Source organism: Miniopterus schreibersii (genome assembly GCF_964146895.1).
Source record: "Miniopterus schreibersii genome assembly, chromosome: 5".
In the NCBI taxonomy this organism is placed as follows: Eukaryota; Metazoa; Chordata; class Mammalia; order Chiroptera; family Miniopteridae; genus Miniopterus; species Miniopterus schreibersii.
This window is the reverse complement of record NC_138106.1, coordinates 16924859-16944769: the sequence shown is the minus strand read 5'-3', so window position 1 is coordinate 16944769 and position 19911 is coordinate 16924859. Positions and strand designations below refer to the sequence as shown.

The following is a 19911-nucleotide window of genomic DNA, read 5'->3' as shown; positions in this document are numbered from 1 at the left end:
GCCCTTTTCTATTAACATGCAATTATCTATAAATTATTCTAAGTGAACACAGAATAATCAAAGAATATGTACAAATATACAAAACATACACTATGCATGGTGTTTAGTTATGAATTAAGTCCATTCATTTCTAAACCAAAGATCTACTGCTCCTTTTTCATGGGACGCTTAGGCTTTGAGGACTTCTTTGGTCCTTGAAAGACAGGGAGATCATGAATCCAGGGAGATTTCATGAGTGTGTGTCACAGGGAAGTTAACACAGTTAAGGTGGAAGGAAGGAGGTCCAGACTTGAGAGGTCAAAGGCCCTGCCCAGGCACTGACCCAAAGACTTACTGATACTGCCTAAACTTAAAGGATCGAGCTCTAATCACCCCATGAAAAGGAAGAGAGGGGGACCAATACAGCCCACCTCCCCAAATACACCTTTAAAGAGGGTTACAGAGAACACAGTGGCCAAGCCCATGGCACTGAGAGAGGGTGAAGGGGGCATCAGAGAGCAAAGCCTCCACAGCCAAGAGGCTCTGAGAGAAGTCCGTGCAGTTCTTCGTGTCCTATTTACTCCATTTCTGCCCCAACCCACAGGGCCCTTAAGTATTTCTATGCCAAAACTCTGACCCTGGTTTTCCTTTTCTTTTTTACCCTATGCATGCATCTCAAGGAAGGCACTGTTGGCCTTTTGGTGGGACAATTCACGCTTGTGTGGGACTGTTGTACCTACCGCAGGGTGTATGCCACTGCTGTCCCCCACCTACTAATGCCAGTAGAACCCCCAACTCACTGGGGGCAACCAAATCTGCACTTCCCAATGCCCCTAGGTTGTAAATATGGCTACCGCCACTTAAAAACCATTGCTACAAGCTCTAGCATCTCACGGAAACCCAGTGTTGAGAACCACCCCTATGACTCAAACCTACATCTCCAGTCAAGGTTTTTCTCGAGTTCTTATCTGTTTTTCCCCTTTACTAGACAGATTCCCCTCAGGCTTCACGCTCACTTCAAACCCGCCCCAAACTGAACTTCTTATCTCCCTCAGGAAGCCCCAACCTGTTTCTCTTCTATCTTGGCCAATACAACCACCATCCACAGTTAACAAGGCAGAAACCTGGCAGGCAGACAAAACTCCTCCCTCTTTCTCATGAAGTCCTCAAGAGTCTATATTCTAAATATCCCTCAAGTCCTTTCTTTTCAGTGCCCTATCTGGTTCCCATCATCTCTGGCTGTGTTATTGGAATGGCCTCTAATCTTTCACCATCTTCATATCCTCTCTAATGCAAAAACCATAGAGTTACCTCCCAGGCCACCACATCAGTCCCCTACTTAATGCTCAATGTTCCCACACAGGGTCCTTAAGCCCATAACCGCCAGCCTGACCCAACAGACCTGCCCATTTCTGGAGACGTGCCCTGCAGTAGGACGCCTCTGCACACACGCTGTGGATGTTCCACTGCCACCACTGGCCCCTGGGGACCAAGAGCCACTGGGCAGATGCCACCAGCTGAAAGGTTCTAGAACCCAGGCACCTTGCAGAATAGGAGGTTCCATAGTATTGACTGAAGTGAGCAATTCTTTTTAAAGAAAAAAAGAATTTTGTAGGTACATGTCACTAAAACACACACACACACACGCACTGGCAGAATCAGAATGACCTTGTCCCTGTCATCTTCCAGAAAAGGGCTTCTTGGTGTTATTTATGGGCAGTTAGGAACCTGAACCACCATAAAGGGGACCAGATGCCACACTCTTAAGTTGAATGTTGAGCATGCTCTGACCTCACCCTGCACAAAATATCCTAGCACCCACAGCTACCATTTCTCATTGGGTAAAAGTAAAATAGCACTTAACAAGGCCATGCTTAATCAGTACTACCCAATTCAGACACTGACCATTTGTTTTAGTCAAGATTTCGTTTGACATTTTCTTAGGACTGGAAACTCTGTCCTGGGCAGCACATTAAATAGTTATCTCTTGAGAGTCACTCTTGGAGACCAAACGCTGGAAATTCAACAAATAGGCATTACCTAATAAATGGGCTTTGCCAACACTCTGAGCACTTTAAATGTTTAAAAGGCTGCATCTGAGTGTTTCAGATACATAAATGGGTTTTCAAACTGAATTAAATAAACGTGTGTACCATGTTATTATAAAGCAGACACAGTATTATCATGAAGAAGCAGATTCTAGTTGAAATAGAACAGAGATCAAGTATCACATAGGCAGCTATCCAAATTACAACATTGCATTTCAAGTAAAAAAACAAAACATAAATGTAAAGAAAAGGATATTTCTTTTCTTGATCTTTTAATAGAGGCTGAGACGTTTCTGAGTGTTGCTTTTAATTTTTAAAAAAAGCAGAAAAAAATGGTCCAGAATAGTCCCTAGAAGCTGCTACAGAATTGAAAATTTTTTAACAAAATCATAAAAGATTTAAATGTTGTAAATGATTAAAATAAAAATAAAATTTAAATCTATTAACTTAAATGAAATGACTTATTTCAGGGGTAACCAATGATGAATTTTTTTGTACCCCTTTTATAGATAAGAAGTGATCTGGAGCGGCTGCAACCTGCTCAAGGGTAACCAATCATCAAAAGGAGAAGTGACTGCTAAAGCCCAGGCTCCTTCTGAACCATACTAACACATGGCAGTACCATCAGGCCAAAGATTTAAGGATTCGAAGCATCCTCAGGTCAAGAAGAACTGTTGTTACTCAATAATCAGAATTTACTAAAAGTTTTCTCTGGAGTCATTTAGACACTGAGAGAAGCTGACTGACCACCACAGGATTCAAAGCAGAATTCCAAGGTGGAGTAAAAACGTGTCACCAGGGTTTTCAGAAAACATACTCTATTCTAAAATCATGACTTACAATTTACAGTTATCCAAACAGTAATAATTCTTCATAGTGATGCAGCTAATTTGGAGCTCTGTTTTTGTTCAACTGAAGTTCAAGTTAAAATGAGAGACTCACTTTGAAATCTAAATACCTTTCCAACAGGGACACACCATGTAAGGCTCTTATTCTGCCCTCTTCACTGAAGGGAGAAAAGAAATCTTCACTTCTCTTACCAAAAGTGGCAAGAGTGGTACCAAGAGCACCAATGGGATGACCACAAGCAACAACCCAGCTTCTGAAAGAGGAATTCCCGGCTGTGGTACACACCACCGCCTGCACACCCAGCCCAGTGTTCTCTCGGGCCCAGCAGCCCCTGAACATGTATTTTAAGTACCACGTTGATAACCTGATTGCCAGGATCTTTCCTTGTACCAGAATCTGGCTTCTGAAGTTGTACCACTATCATGAACTATTCGGAGATCTCAGTGATCTGACCACAAAGTCCATCTGTCTGAGGTAGCCCCAACTCACATGCTCATCTGTTCAGCCTGGATTTTCAATCTTGTAGCTCAAAAGACAAGCGCACCTGCACACAGTGACGGAGCCAGCACACACACGGGAGCATGTTATCATTCCTGTCTGGTTGGCTCCGCCCTGGAGTGACAAAAGGGCAATGTCCAGATTTGCAAGAAACACAGCAGGGACGGCTCCAGTTTTCGTGCGCCCCGAAGACTGTACAATTTGTAGGCCTTCCATTTGCAAAAAAAATATGGCACAGAGCAAATATTTAACAGGTGCCCTTATAAGTAAGAAGCCTCTAAGCTTAAGCTTTATTGGTTGTACAGTAAACCCAACTTTGACCCAACCACATAAAACTGCCAATATTCAACCCATTTTGACCTCCCCAAATAGCAGCTTCCTATGGTTCACTTTTGTACACTTCTGGCACATGGCTGCAGCCCAGGCTGTGTAGTTCGCTGAGAAGCACGTACGAGCTTCCCACCAGTACACCACCTGAGCTCCTGCACTTTTAAAAATGATAGTGAAACCTCTTCCAATGGTGCTTCTGAAATGTTAAACATGGAAAACCTATAGAAATCATTATGGTCACTGTAAGTGCACTTCAAAGATAATACTTCTATGAACAAAATAATAATATATGAACAAAGACAACATGAAACTGTGAACAAAAATAATTTTTGTATTTGCATGGTATGATTGTGTTACTTTTTTCCTTTCCCAGCTAAGCGTTATTATATTATTGGCGTGACTAAAAAGAAAGAATAAAAGGGAAAGAGTGAGAAGTGATGTGATGGAAGAAAAGGGACAAGAGACCTTAGATAGAACAGTCTGCTGTGACAATCATGTACACAGTTAGCATCTGCCTATATATCAACAACCTGAAACACATCTTAAAATGTATCCCAAAGAATAAAGATAAAAGCCAACTGAGTAAGTGAGATTTCATACCTCCAAACGTCTTCCTTCTGAGATAACACAGATGTCTGCTACTAAGCAATGTCTTGCCATCAAACTAAAGGAACTTACTTTTTGCTTGCCTCGCAGACGTCTGTAATATTGGAGAAAAGATGGTGACTCTCTGTTTTGGTCATTGTATCGCTCAGCTCTTTAGAATTTTTAAACATTCGTATCAAGATCTCCAAGCTGAGTAAATATGAATGTTCAGAGGATATAACTTCAAAGATAGCCTGGTAAGGAGGAAAAACAAATGTATCATTAATTCTATTAATTAAGAGCTTAACATAGCTCCCATTATTCTGCTATAAGGATGATATAATATCTTGAAAAGTATAAAAAGATAAGCATTCAGAAAACTGTATCACCAAACTACTGTCTTTATATAAGGCACTTATGCCCAAATCTTGAGAAAGAAAGTCACTGCCCATAGTGTAAATAGGAAAAAACAAAATCATTTGGATGAATTGCAATTGCATCCTGAGGTTACACTTTGCCAAGGGGTAGGATCTACGTTAGGAAGCTAGGGCATATGATGAAATCTCAGGGTGACACTAATTAACCTTTGGAGTCATCTCCTCCAGACCTGCTTTCAAAGCGTGCTGCAATGGGACAGTAAAGATTTAAGGACATCATTTAGGATTCAGAGAAAATTTTTCACAAATACAGTCCTTAACTCCATCTCTGTGAGCCCTTTCTCTCCCTATGTTTTAATCTGAATAATCTGCAATCAATAACAGCAAACATTCTGGGTGTGTTAAGAGAGCATGACTGACTGTACCTACTCTCAAAAGCTCTTATCAGCCACAGGAATTCTTTTATATCAACTCATACATATTGAAAGCAATTGTGTCTGCTCAACGAGCCACCACCTCTGCTCTTGTCAGTGTCTCAAGAAGGAGCGAAGGACCCTCTGCAGAAACTCTTGGTGTCAGACAGACCACGGTTTTCCTGATAAGTGTTCATTAATGATGAAATGCCAACCCACATAGGTGGATGGACACCAACGCCCTGTGTAAGGAATTCATCTAGCTCCTTCACAAAACCAACTTCAGATCCTACAAGAATGGCAACACGGAAAATTCCTTCTCAGGGAGGTGTGGTCTGAGATTCACATCCTTCCTGGAGACCTCCCTAGGAGCACTGCCATCATCACCTTGCCCTCCAGGGCTCCTCCCTGCAAGCCCTTGGCTCAGAAGATTCTTCCCAGAATTCCCTGTGCTGCCACCAAGGCTGGGGGGGAGCAGGGCAGGCTGGGCAGGTAGAGGCCCAGCTGCTGGTGAGCGGGCCATATATGTAAATCAGATTAGTGGTGCCAGTCTCCATATGCACCTCCCTTTATAGCAACCATAAGATTTAGGGAAGTCTGACTTACATGTGCTGGTCTAGCCTTGGTTGTGCTCGGGGATTTAAGTGATATAACATTCTAAAGAGTAAGAACACTAACTGTCTCACTTAAGCTGTATCTTATGTAATTCTCCTACACAATTATCAATCCATCAGTATGATTATCCGCAGGAAATGTGACGCCAACTACAGAAAATTGTTACTTTCTAGCCAAAAGGAATGGATTTCAGGTTGTTGATGGATATGGTACTTTGGAATGACTTAAAATATTTTCAAAAGTAAAGGCTTTTATAGTCAAATCCAAAATACTAAGATTCAATCAACAAGATATAATGAACTACACAGAATAAGTCACAAGAAAAGATGAATAAGCGGTACTTTAATATAATAGGGTCAATGTAATAATTGTTAAAACACCGGCAACAGAGCTATCAACTACTTAAAAGCAAATAAGGTTACACCTGCTAAAAACAGCTATGTAGGAATAGAAAGAAACCATAAAGTTACATTTGCTGCTGTCCCTACTTTTTTTTAATGTCATGAATCTGAATAAATGTTTTCAAAATACAAGGGAAATAGAATAGCTTCAAATAGAGAAAGTTTAAAAGAACAGAAATGTCCAAATGAAATTAGGACTCTGGAGAAGCTCTTGAATTTGTCCACAAGGAGAGAGAAACATTGTTTATACCACAATGTTAACAATAAAGAAAAAAAAACATCACCAACTGTCCATCACTTGGAAAACAGATTTTTAAAAGATGGTATTTATAGAATGGAATACTACATAGTGTTCTGAATGAATGATCTAGATTAATATGCATTAACACAGATGAATCTCAAAAACAATATTGAATGTAAAAAGTAATCAAAAAATGTTCAGAACTGTATTATTTATCTACATTTTAACACACACACAAGTACATGTATATAAACCTATGTAATACATGATTTAAAAACACAGATTGGATGGATATACATTAATTCATCATTATAGTTGCCTTAGGTTGAGAAGAAGGGAATGGAACTGAGAAGGAGCATATAGGACTTCTACTTTATTGAAAGTCTTATTTTCTTTACTTTAAAAAAAATAAGAAAAAATTATAAATGCCATACATTTTCTAATTCTCAGTGATGGGTATACCAACGTTATATGCTATTCTTTTTTAAAAAAACCTTAAAATGGCACTATAACGTGCCCTTATATTTTTGCATTACTCCATGCCAATGAAATAAGAAAAGGACACCTCGTGACCTCTGTGGAATTGACTTATATGAGTGTATATGCATAAACTTATACATCTCCATAATAATATGCATAGCACAGGAGGAAAATGCTTTGACACCTTCACAATATTATCACAATGAGCAATTTCCTTAAATTGCAGTTATTTAAACTTTAAGTTGTGAAACTCTAGTGTTATATTTTTTATTAAGTCAAGTTTTATTTTGGTATAATTTTAGATTTACAGAAATCTCACAAAGAGGGCTCAGAAGTCCTGTGCTTCCTTCACCCAGCTTCCCCTAACCAGGATACATTACATTTTGTCTACAGACAAATGTACATACTTTACTCAGATTTCACCAGTTTTTCTGCTAATGTCCTTTTTCAGTTCCAGGGCTGAATGTCTGTTTCAGTTCTCAATGTATTTCTTCCAGTTTAAACACCTGGACTAGGTGCTTTGTTTTTAAGTTAATGTTGGGATATTTTAAAATACTCTTTTCTGGGGGCTCATGTGTAGTTTTATTTGATAATGATCACATATATCTTTTGTTAAAAGAACTCATTTTATTCTTTCTATACATGTATTCATTATATACATTTGCAAAGGAAAACACCTGAGCAAGTGCACACAGTAGGCAAAAAAACCAGGCACACTTAAGAGCTCTAAAGCATCTGCTTATAGAAAACATACCTCTTGTCTCTTTCTTTCCTCCTGGCTAACTGTCTGAGATAATCCATTTCTTTTCACCTGAGGGGAAAAAAAGAGTTTTGAGCTCATTCACTTCAATAATTTCTTTATTATGTAAGGTATAACTATGCCTTTCAAAAATGAATTAAGAGAAATTTATGTACAATGTTGAATTCAGTACATGTGCACTTTTGGGTCTCATACCCCCAAGTAGTATTGAAATCACAATTCTATGTCAATTTTCCCCAAAAATATGTTTTTAAATGTGAAATTCCCTGTGACCACTGAGCTTTGAATATAAAAGAATTCTCATGGATTATATAACAACCACAAATATCATTAATAACCTATGATCAAAACAACATAATTACTTCCAATTTTAATTCATTTAGCCTTAAGAATAAAATGTTACTGAGAATGCAACTGTTAAAAAATGAGGGAGTTACGGTGGTTTAATTAAATGATGCTTCACTGAAAATATTTCACACTGACCCCCTTTTACTTTATGCCCCAGTGATCTGACACCTTGGCGCCCACATCCTAGTAAGAGTTGAGATGAGCAAGAGAGATGCCTTTCCTTAGTAAAATGGAAAAAGGGCAAACGTGAAAGGGGAGGCTGGAAAAAAGACCTGACTTAGCCCTTTAACTGCAGATACAGGCCTCAGTTTTAGAAAGGGGAATAACTAGAAGTTGAGGATCTGGAAAACAGTAGCCTTCGAACAATTCCTGTCCACCTTGCATAGTGTTCATAAATCCCAGGGGTGTGACACATACCCCAGTGTGAAGACGGCTGTGCACACTGCTCTACCTTTTGTGTCACAGAAACCAAGGCAACTACATGTTACTGTCTTTAATTTAACTTTTGGAAAAAGTTAGAAAGCAGTATAAAAACAGAGTCCTAAACCAATATTAATATGAACCATCATTTACTGAATATTTACTGTATACCAGGACATGAGCTAAGCATTTTACACCGGTTTCCCACTGAATCCTCATAAAAATTCTAGAAAGCTGATACTATTCTTGTACCTATTTCACAGATAACAACTGAGGCTGAGGATCCAAGAACACACAGCTAAGTAGGCAGCAAAGCCGGAACCAGCATCCATGCCTGTCCAACTCCAGGGCTCACGCTCTTCATCAGGATATCAGGGACCCCCTTTCCCCCCCTCTATTTCTAGGGTTGGGTGAGATCTCTTTTAATGCCAGGTCTCTGTACCAAGTCTCCATATGTTTTATTTCAGCCACCCATATTGTGGAATGTTCTTAGCTTTACCACCATCCTGACCCTGGGTCTGCGTGTCAGCAAGAATTCATGGCTAAAAAGGCTCCTTCAGACATTTTAATAAGGGAGGAGACTAGCCAGAATGAAACTGTTCAGAGCCTCTCCCATTTGGTTAACCCTGAACAAGAATTCCACAGGATTTCCTGCCTGACACAGAGTCCTGGCAGATGACTATCCAGGCTCCATGCCCACAATCTCTGCAGGTGAGGTCATCAGCAAGGATTTCCACACCACTCACGTCTTCATCCAAAACTACTAATGAATTCACACCCGGAAACCTTCAGGGGAAGTGAATGAAACGTGTGGGCTAGAGACCTAGACAGATGACAGCTCGTTTACTGAGGGATTAAGAGCACTTCATCTGATCATAAAAACAAAAACATATTCCCAGCTAAACTAGTTGCTTTTGGAGGGGGGAGACAAAGTCGTTTTGAAAACGGCAAAGTCCTAACATATAGAATTACATCTTGCCGAAAACTGAAGTGGAATACATTTGGGGAGCCTGAAAGTTTGCTCTGGGGAATTATGACAAACCAGTTCCTCCTGGCTGGCAGCCACACCACTGCTCCCGGGCCTGTCCTTCTGTACCCTGCACAGGCCAAGCTGGACAGGTTCTTCCTCCAGAGGCGAGAGGGATCATTCTGTCCACCTGAGACGTTCTTCCACTCACAACTCTGCATCAAGTAGCACCTGGGAACAGGTGCCTGCAGGTAGAAGGTCAAGAGCAGGCTAGATGATTTCAGAGGCTGAGATGGTGGGAGAAATGAAACCAGACGACGAGGGGCAGAGGGTGATATAAAAAGAGGACTCCACAAAGGCTGGCAGAAGGCAGAGCAGAGAAAACGAGAGGAGAATGAAAAATAGGAGCAAATATCAAGCAGAAAGAAACAAGGAAGGAAAAAAGAAGAAAGACTGTGTGGCAAGGTTTTAATAGTAAATACCTGTGGGCATTTTCTAATGCAAAAACAGTGACCTTAACAGTGGACTTTAAGGAAAATTACTGGAAGGCGCAGACATTTTTTTGCATGAAAAAAAAAAACACACGTGGTAAAGGAAATAGTTATACCTATAGTTTAAAATGTACATGCTTTTTGCAGTCTGCACATTTTTGCTAAAAGAATCTAAAATATTATGTTTACCACATTTCTTCAAGTGTTCCCCTTGTTTCCATGTGTAGAAAAGAAAAAAAATAATATGCAAGTTTCTAAGTTTAGATTTTGCTATCTAAAATGAAAAATTGTAATTGTACAGGCTCTTTTTTTATTTTTAAAATATATATTTCATGTTGGTAGCTCTGGCTGAGTACAAATGGAACACTTAGTCAAAGCCATACTCCTTTAAAGGTCTCTTCCGACCTTGCTAGAACTTTCTCATTTCTCACTGTCTCGGCCTGGTTTAAATTTTTTATTAAACTATTAATCAATAAGTAGAATTGCAAAGGTAGTTTAAAGAAACACTAACAATTGGCTTCAATTTGGAGTTCTTGAGTTTGTATAATTTATACAATTCACAGAACTGTTCCAATCTTGCCATGGCAGATTCTAGACTCTAAGGAGAACGTATAAATGCATGTCAATATCTTCAACATATTAAGTGGATAAAAATTAATTCAAATTAAACAACAGAATTATAGCCCATGACCACAATTCTGACCTAAGTTAACAAATATTAATATATGTATGTGGGTTATCATGTTATAATAGTTTTAATATTATAATAGTTTTAAATTCATAATTAGATTTTTACAGCTGTAACTGGTATTGAAATTCTTCACCCATGATCTTTGTAATGATATATATTCCATGTCCAAATGATACAGAAATTAAAAATTACCTGAAACTAATAAAGAACAGAATAAGATACTTCATGTATGTCTAGTTAGACCCAAAATATATAGTTTTTGAAATTTAGAAAAGGGTAAACTCCCTAAAGTATAGACCCAAAAGTTAATCATTAGACACTCCAACTAAAATTCATGCTGGTATTCTTGACAACTTGCAAGTCTGACATTCTCAGATGACTCTCCTACAAAGGAACTGGGAGGCTTTAAGCAGAGATTCCATTCCTGCACTCAACCAGTTACTGGCGCCATCACAGAATTGTGTCAGGAAATCCATAAACTTTGTGCAATATTCCTTGGCCTTTGACTCCACTAACTGGAACAGGTTATGAGCCAACTACTCAAAGGCCCAAACATAGAGCCCCGATGTTGCCATTTATAGAGTCTGTGTACAGGATAGAGTAGATCCTGTGTAGGCAGCCAGGATTAACAATACCTGTCTCTTGGTCAACCAGATCACCATTTTTTTCTCAGGCCCATAGAGACTTGATATTGTTTATTGTTTCTAGGTAAGATGGGTGCACATTCCTTCTATTTTTCCTCTCCAGCTACGGAAACCAGATGAAAAGGCCCCAAAAGACTGACCAACCAAAAAGGCTCAGAGATGTCCAGTGAAAAATTAGATCAGAAATTTATAATCCAAGATCACTCAGGCTGCATAAAGCACTAATATACATTGAATTACCCATGTGAGCTAAGACCTTCATACTTTACCAGAGTTGACCCACTTGCTGAAAATCAGCTGGTTATACATGCCTCTTGGTGATTCCCCTATTCACCAGCTTCTGTTCTTAAAAGCTCAAGTGGGAAGGAAATGAATTGCAAAGTAAAATTAAACCACAGAATACAATCTCTCTCAGGTCTTTTCTACAGACTTAACACAACCCAAACAGCCTCTGAATTACAAATGAGCTAGAGTTCTTTCATTGTAAATAACATGGGAACAGCAGCTCTTTCAGAGTATGTTTGAAGTTCCTAAACTGAAAAATCTGCCAGGATCCAGAAATCATGTCCTCCACAGCCAGTCCCATTAAGCTCTCTCTAGCTCCGCCTCATCCATGGAGAAAGGTCCTGAGATATCACTCTACCTAAGCTAAGAACTGCCACACAATATCCATCTCAAAGTGCCAGAGACCTGTATAACCAACAATCAGATAAATGAGGTCAAGATGGGGTCATATTTTTAGGGAGGTAGAGTGGTAGAAGACAATGGCCCATTTAATAAAATCATATACTTAATTTGAAAATATATCAAGTAACATGCTAGGGACCTCCTAACCATTTGTTCAAAAAATTGATCTCTCTGATCTACTGTTGTTGACCTTAATCCTAACAGGATTATAAATCTTGGATCTCAAGAATCAGCAAGCCTCTCAGCTCTCCTCTCTGCACCACCTCCAGGGAACCTCAAGTCTGCTAAAATGACGGCAAACCCCACAGAGGCAGGCCCGGGCCTGAGGCTTTTCCTCCTCTATGGCCTGCGTCACTCCCTACAGACAGAGCCAAGATTCCCGAATGAACTCAAATTATTTCAATACAGATATGAGGCTGAGAGTACAAACCACAAACAGATAGGTAATTAAATACACAAAAATAAACTGTTGCGCTCTGTACGATTTTAGGAGATAAGCATGCATGACTTCATTGCAGCCAACTTTGTTAGTTAGCTACCCGTATCTAGACAATTCCTGATTCAGAGTTCTAGTTGGTCCTTCAAAATGCCACTGTATCAAAGGCTTGCCAGGCACCAGAACCTTGTAACTTCTGTTATAATAATTAGCTAGCTAATATCAATAATAGGAAGAGAGCAAAGGGAAGGTCAGACATGATAAGCAAGGTCATCTGGACAGCTTCAGCAGGAAGCTACAACTTTACACTCCCCGGGGAACCACCATTCTATCACCTGCATATCATTGGGGGAATGGGTTCAGTAAAGGGTAAGGCAGGCTCATGCACAGTGAAGTCAGGGTGACATGGGGAAGGTGCTTTCAGTCTAACCTGGGAACAAAGATCACTGCCTAGGAGGGTGGACCCCAATGCAAGTCCATGAAAATCTGAGAATACACAATCCCCAAAGAATCCACTCTCTCTTAACTCCCTTGCACTGTCTTGCTTCCTGACCTGCACTGGCCTGTATGCTAGCCTGCCATGTGGCCTTACGCAGCCACATGGCCCATGGTCGTGAGGACCCCACACACAATGAACTGCAACTGGAAACACAAGCTAACCTAGCCAGATGCTGGACTGGACTGTGCTTTAGTATGGAGCCCATGCAAATCTCAGGAAATGTCTTTCCTTGAGACATCGCAAGAATTCTACTTCCATGGCAACAGGTGGGGACACAGAGGGCACCCCACGGGTAGCACTTCTAGACCTTATAACAACCCTTCAAGGAAGGTAATACAATCAGAAAAGTTAAGTCATTAGCCCTAATTAAGTGGCAAAGCTGGGATTCAAACCCAGGCCTGCCTGTTGCCTTCAAAGGCTGAGCTCTTAACCCGCCAGCACAACCCATTCTTAAACACTTCTGAACTTCTGAGCTGTGATCTGCAGCTATTCTTCCCCTAAACTAAGATCCTCCCACTGGATGTCCCAGAAACCGCCTCTCTCGCTGGACTCCGAGCTCCCGCTGCAGTGACAGCTGAGTTGTCACAGGGGCAGCCTGGCCATTTAACTTGTTGCTCAGTCCTGACTTTTCTCCCAGTAAAGAAATGCCTCTCCCTGACTAGTCGCTCTTACTAGCTAGCCTTCAGTCCCCTGTGAGCCACAGAGCCCAGGCCCAAACTGATTCATTCTCTATCCCCCAGGTGAGCAAAGATGAAGCCCCCCTTCATCTATCAACAATAACGAGGAGAAAAGTGAAGTTAAAAAATACATGAAAAGCTAATGACACAGAAGTAGAAAGGATGAAAGGGAAAATGACTTCAGGGGAAAAGGGCAACTTTACAAAATTACTTAATAAAAGATGAGCAGGTTTACAAAGTGGAATATTTAATATACTGAGCAGCAGACCAACAGGGGCTAACAGTGGAAGGGGTTGGGAATGGTGGTAAAATCAAAGCTGATTTCAGTCTGAATTGTTACATTTAATTTTGTAATAAGGAGAATGTATTTGTATTACTTCTGTAATTAAAAAATAATTATTTTAAAGAACTTATCAGCTTTAAATTTTGAATTTTTAAATTGAAAACTTAGGAATAAACTAATGACTAACAATGGGGAATTGGTTAAAAGAACCAAACATCCACCTGTGTGATGAAACACAATACAGGATGTTCAAAAAGCTGTTGTGGAAGAAAGTTTAATGAAGTGGAAAGTCATTCACAACATTGTTAGGAGAAAAACAATGGGTTACAAAGCAGCGGGTTTAATGACATGAAAAGATATTTAGAGCACTGTAAGGGGAAAATATGGAGAACAAGACAATATAATTTTGTTATTGATTTCTGCTCAAAATAAAAGAAAAATTCTATGTACACTTTTTAAAAAATGGTCTGAAAAGTTACATACCAAAATGTCAATACTGGGGGGGGGGGGGGGGGGGCGGGGTGTTCAACTAATTTTTATTTTGTTCTCTTTTTCTATTCGTATTTTTTTATTTTTCTATAATAGACATGCCTTGGTTTTGTAATTAAAGCATCATTTTTATTTTATTTTATTTTTTTATAGAACATTCTCTTATTTATTTTTTAACTGCTTTTTAGAGAGACCTCAAGGAAGGGGGAGAGAGAGAAACATCAATTTGTTGTCCCACTTATTTATGCATTCATTGGTTGATTCTTTTATGTACCCTGACCAGGGATCGAACCCAAAACCTTGGCATATGAGGATGATGCTCTAACCAACTGAACTACCCAGCTGGGGCCTAAAGCATCATTTTTAATAAAAACTAAAATAAACCTGGCTGGTGTGGCTCAGTGGTGGTATCGAACCTAGAACCAAGGGGTCACAGTTCAATTCCTGGTCAAGGCACATGCCCGGGTTGTGGGCTCCAATACCCAGTGGGGGGTGTGCAGGAGGCAGCCAATCAATGATGTTTCTCTCTCATCGATGTTTCTCTCTATCCCTCTCCCTTCCTCTCTGAAATCAATAAAAACATATTTTTTAAAAAAAACACACAACTAAAAAAGTCTTCTCTCAAAAAAGAAATAAAACAAGTAGGGCAGACAAATGCAATTGTTAAGACTTGTGACAATACCTGCATTTCTTTGTTGTTGCCCCACAAGGAAAGCTAGAGAAATAAGAGGGGACCACCAGCAGATAAAAGAAAGAAAGCAAGGCAAAGAGAGGGAAGAAGAGAAAGATTTCAGTCAAGTCCCAACCAAGCAGCGGCTTATGAGGCAGCGCTGAAAGTGAGTGATGACAGGCAGGTGTGCCCGCGTGACAGCGAGAGGAGGCGGGCTGGCCCGGAGCCCGTGGCGTCGGGAGTGACGCCATCACTCACAGTGAAGGCCTGAGTCAAGAAGGGGCTGGCCAAGGCAGGTCGGAGGGGCTCCCCTTACAGAGGAGGAATCCTGTTTGTAAAGGTGATGCCATCATGCTAGATGCTGTTTTAGTTTTGTTTGTTACTTTTGCAAAGTGGCACATGGACAGGAATGATCAAAAGAGTAAGTAACTTTGACCAACACTGACCCTGAAGTTAATTTCTTGGATTTGCAATAAAAATCTAACCTGAGCAAAAACTGTTCCGGAAAAGTGAGAAATAAAGTGAACTGATGTTTTACATAAGATTTACAAAGCATGCGACGGTTTCACAGGACAGGAATTATCTTATTGTATGGAGGAGATCTGAGCAATCGGCACAGAATTAGCATTCTGTTTACCTACATATCAAACTTCATTCAAGGCATATGTTATACTTGTACTGTTTTCATTTCCCACTCTTCTGCCCATCTAGCCCATCTAGTTTTGGTCACACTTTCTAGAGAGAAATATCCTGACCTTAACTGTTCTCTGATTTCGCTGTCATGCATTTTGACATGTTGTCCTTCATTCTTTCAAAAACAACATTTAGACATTTCATTTCTCTTGTCCTCTAAACCAGCTTCAAAGATCCTGTAGTGCAGGTCCTGGGTCTTAGGCTTATTTTGTTTGCCCATCCACTATGATTCAGTGTAACACAAATGCATTTTGGAGTCAGATAGCAGCATACTTCAGACTACAAGTTCTAAGCTATTAGTGAATGGCAAAATGAAGTCTACAGATGTCTGATCTTCATCTATTTAAATAACAAAACAGACAGGATAAAACAGAAAACACCACAGTGTAATGCATGCATTAAAGATAACTTCTGCTTTGTGAAACTTTTGTTGAGATACACACACTCACTCACATGCACACACACACACACACACACACACACATATACTGGGTTACAAGGTAAAATGCATTTCTCATTACGTTAGGCCCCTGATATAGACCATGGTTGCAATGCCAACTCCAGCATGTGTAAATTTATACTACATATATCAGTCTTGTCATTTAATACTCTGACAGACTCCTGCAAGAAAAACTGTTCTACGCACAGCTCCCGTGAAAGAAGTAGCCCAAAGTGGCCACGTTTCACACCATAATGCATCATGAAGGCCAAAGCTGACCAGAAGAGAGCTAGTTAGGCACCTGGCCAAATGACAATAAAGTGACCTATTAATTGGGGGGAAAGTGGCTGAGCCGATATGATCCAGTGTGAAAGCTGGACATGGAAGCAGTCAGGACTGCACGAGGCGGGGTAGGGCTGTACTAGGTAACCTCAAGGACTCGGTAACTCCGAGTACGCAGGAGCTTTCAGGAGAAAAGACGGACATAGTAAAGAGGGAAAATAAGCCAATTCGTGAGAAGAGAGCCAACAGGCAGTCACTGACTCAAAACACTGGCCAATATCAGAGGGAAATATGGTTCCTGCTCTTTCAGCCCTAGGCACGTGTATCCATTACTTGGGGAAACTTGAGAGACTCTGTTCCAGGTAATATCAGGACCCTTATGAAAAACGGTAAGACAGTAACCATAGTTAACATCTCAGAGTCTCAGCTGCCTCATATAAAGCACACAGAGAAACAATACTTGCCCTCGCGGTATTGTCACAAGGACTACAGAAACTGCCATGAAGAATCTAATGTATTCACTGGTGCACAGGAAGGCCTCTGCAAATATCTGGTGAATAATTTAACTGCATGTAAACAAATTAATATCATGATGACCCAATGGCAGGTCCCAGAGCTACAGCTCGCCTGCAAGTCAGCCACTGCACTGCCTGCTCACGCAGAGACCCTAAACCCAGGTGGATATAACGACTCCTTTTTGCTCATTTGAGCAGACAACAACCATACTCGTTGTACATCACTAACAGAAGCAGGGTTTCCTGTCACCCATCATGGGAACTGCTCCAATTTTCGTGTTATTGCAGTTGGAGGGGTGGCAGAGTTTATCTCCTACACCAAAGGGGAAAATAATCTGCAATTTCCTTTCACTGGCAACAACACTTCCTTCTGCAGAAGCTATCCACTGGCTGTAGAGCCCTCATCTCCTCCAATAACAGTGATCTTAAGACAGTAGAGTACAGACTAATTATGGAGAAAATCAACAGGTTATACATACTCTGGATAAATCAACAAAATCTGAGAGACAAATTCTTAAGCATTACTTCCATATTAAAAATTCAACATGGATTTTTATGGTGATGACTTTTCCAGTTATTATGAAAACAAATCACTTGTGTGGCTATGGCCCTGAGAAACAGTCCCATCACTGGATCAAGGGACGAGATGCCACAGGAGACATCTGAAGGTCAAAAGGGCAAATATAAGAATCTGACAGATTATTTCTGCAATCCAAAGCTCAATAGTAAAGAGCCTTTCCCCAGTTACTTAGAACTCCTCAAAGTAACTGAGCCTTCTTTCCTTTTACCTAAACTACACTGTGTTCCTACACACTGCTATTATTCTTGAATGTACCCATCCAAGTCCCCAAAAGAAACCCCAAGTGGAGAAGGAGGCTGTCGTTTAATTTGAATTCATAGTATGCAAATACCTGCGATGGGCTAACATAGTTCTAAACTATAAAGATGCCAAGTTCCCCAGTGTTTCAAAAACATCTATTAAATCCAAAGGTAGCTAAACAACCATTAAGAATTTTTCTTTTAAAATAAAAATTAAAAACAGCCTCCAAATGACCCCTAACCAGGAAACTTCCTGGATGCTTTTACTGCTGACTAACATTCTATTATTTTCACTTATGGGATTAGGTTTCTGCATTTATTCATTCATTCAGAAATTCATGCGTAAATTTATCAAATATTTACTGCAAGCCTCCTAAAACTATGTCAGGTGTTAGGGATACAGCAGGGGAAAAAAATAGACAAAAATCTCTGCTTTCATGCAGCTTTTATTCCAGTGAGAGTAGATGAACAATTAACAAAAGAGGTAGATACCATCGTATGCTGGACGGGTAAGTGGATGGGACATGTTAAGGGGGTGTTAGGGAGAAAGCCATGTCCTCTCTGGAAGAAGAGCTATTGTAAGCTGAGGAGACAGCAAATGCAAAGGCCCTGAGGCAGAGTACATCTTGTATCTGAGGAACATCAGTGTGACTAGCAACAAGCAAGATGGAAAAGCAGGAAATGAGTCCAGAAAGATAACCAGGAGCCAGATCTCACAGCCCTGCTGGCTACTGTAAGGCTTGGCTTTTACTCTGAAAGGAGGAGAAATCACTTGCCGGTTCAGAACACAGAGACAGTATCTCAGTATATTTTAACAGGCTCACAAATCAACAATATAATGATATAGCTGCTACGTGGAAAAGTGACTAAAAGGGACACAGGTAGATGCAGGGGGTTGAGCTGGGGGGCAGATAATCCACTTCTGCACTGGACAGGGAGGCAGAGCAGAGTAGCTCTGCTCTGAAGGTAAAGGCGACAGACTTTGTCCCTGATTGGAAGGAGGTTATGAGAGAAAGAGGAGAGCGAGGAATGGCTCCAAGGATTTTGACCGCTGCAAGTGGAGAAATGGAGTTACTTGCTGAGAAGAAAAAAAAGGACATTGTGGGAGAAGCAGGTTTGTATGGGAGAGAAGGGAGTGATCAGAAGTACACTTTTGGACAGGTTAACTTTGAGATGCCAGTTAGATACCAGAAAAGAAGTTGGATAGCCTTACCAGAAGTTCAAGGAAAGGTACCATCTAGAGATAGAAACCTGGAAGTCATCAGAAGCACACAATGTATTTTAAAGCCACAAGATTGAATAAGATCACCAAGTGAGTGCAGATAAGAGAAGAGGCCAAGGACAGAGCCTCCGGCCCTCCAACGTTAGAGATTAAAGGAATGAGGAGGAGCCAACGAAGTGGGTCAAGAAGCTCCAGCTGCACTGACTTCATTCCAACTCCTCTTACCCACCATCACCCCAACCGGTCCTTGCACATGATGTTTCCTCTGCCTGGGACTCCTCCATCCTGCCCACACCCCTCCCCCAACCTTGCCCAGATACCTATCTGGGCACTCCTCAGATGGCAGCTCTTGTCACCTCCTTTGCCACCTTCCCTCGACTGACAGACTGACAGCACCCTGCCCAGACAGGTGCCCTCCCCCAATGATCTCAGAGCAGCGCAAACATGCCCTTCGTGGCATTAAAGCAGCTGTAATTCTGCATTTATTATTTGATGTCTGTCTTGCCATGCAGGGTGTCTGTAAGGACATGAAAGCAAGGTGGAGTCTGTTTTGCTCCATCTCCAATGTCTAGGACAGGGCCTGGTGTAGAGCAGGCCCTCCACAAAGGCTAGATGAATGAAGGACTCTCTCTCATCGATTTTCTGCTCAGTGAAACAAGACCCTCTTTGTCTAGCTCCCATGTCTAGGTCCTGGTTGAAATGCTCCTTTTGTAGTTATGCCAACCAAAATTAAATATCCCTGTGCTCATCGCCTCCCACTTTCTTGGAGCACCTGTGTCCTCTACTCTCTGCCTCCCCTGAGGGCTTGCACACACCTCCACATTTCCACATCCCATTGTTCTCTTGGGAGAATCAATAACATAAATATTGGCATATCTACCACTCAATTGTTCTTTAATTACTCAGCTCCAAACAGAGCAGTTTTCTTCTTAACCTATATATATATATTGTTCAGATGGGGTTATGCAGTTCAAGTGCCGACATTGCTCAAGTTCAGAAAGAGAAAAACTTCTGAACATTACGAACATGAAAGCTGTACTCGGTACATAGAGAGCTAGAGTAA

The 19911-nt window shown here is 40.8% G+C and overlaps 2 protein-coding genes across 2 annotated transcripts in view; both read right to left on the bottom strand.

Annotated features, from left to right (window-relative positions):
* MME (membrane metalloendopeptidase) overlaps positions 1 to 19911 on the bottom strand; it is a 578791-nt gene that overhangs the window by 527340 nt on the left and 31540 nt on the right. The gene's annotated exons all lie outside the window — the stretch shown is intronic.
* ARHGEF26 (Rho guanine nucleotide exchange factor 26) overlaps positions 1 to 19911 on the bottom strand; it is a 101931-nt gene that overhangs the window by 68164 nt on the left and 13856 nt on the right. The window contains exons 4-5 of the mRNA XM_081138078.1: positions 7571 to 7627; positions 4383 to 4543 (exon numbers count right to left, since the gene is read on the bottom strand). Coding sequence (XP_080994204.1) covers positions 4383 to 4543; positions 7571 to 7627 — 218 coding nt within the window. The remainder of the gene's footprint in view (positions 1 to 4382; positions 4544 to 7570; positions 7628 to 19911) is intronic.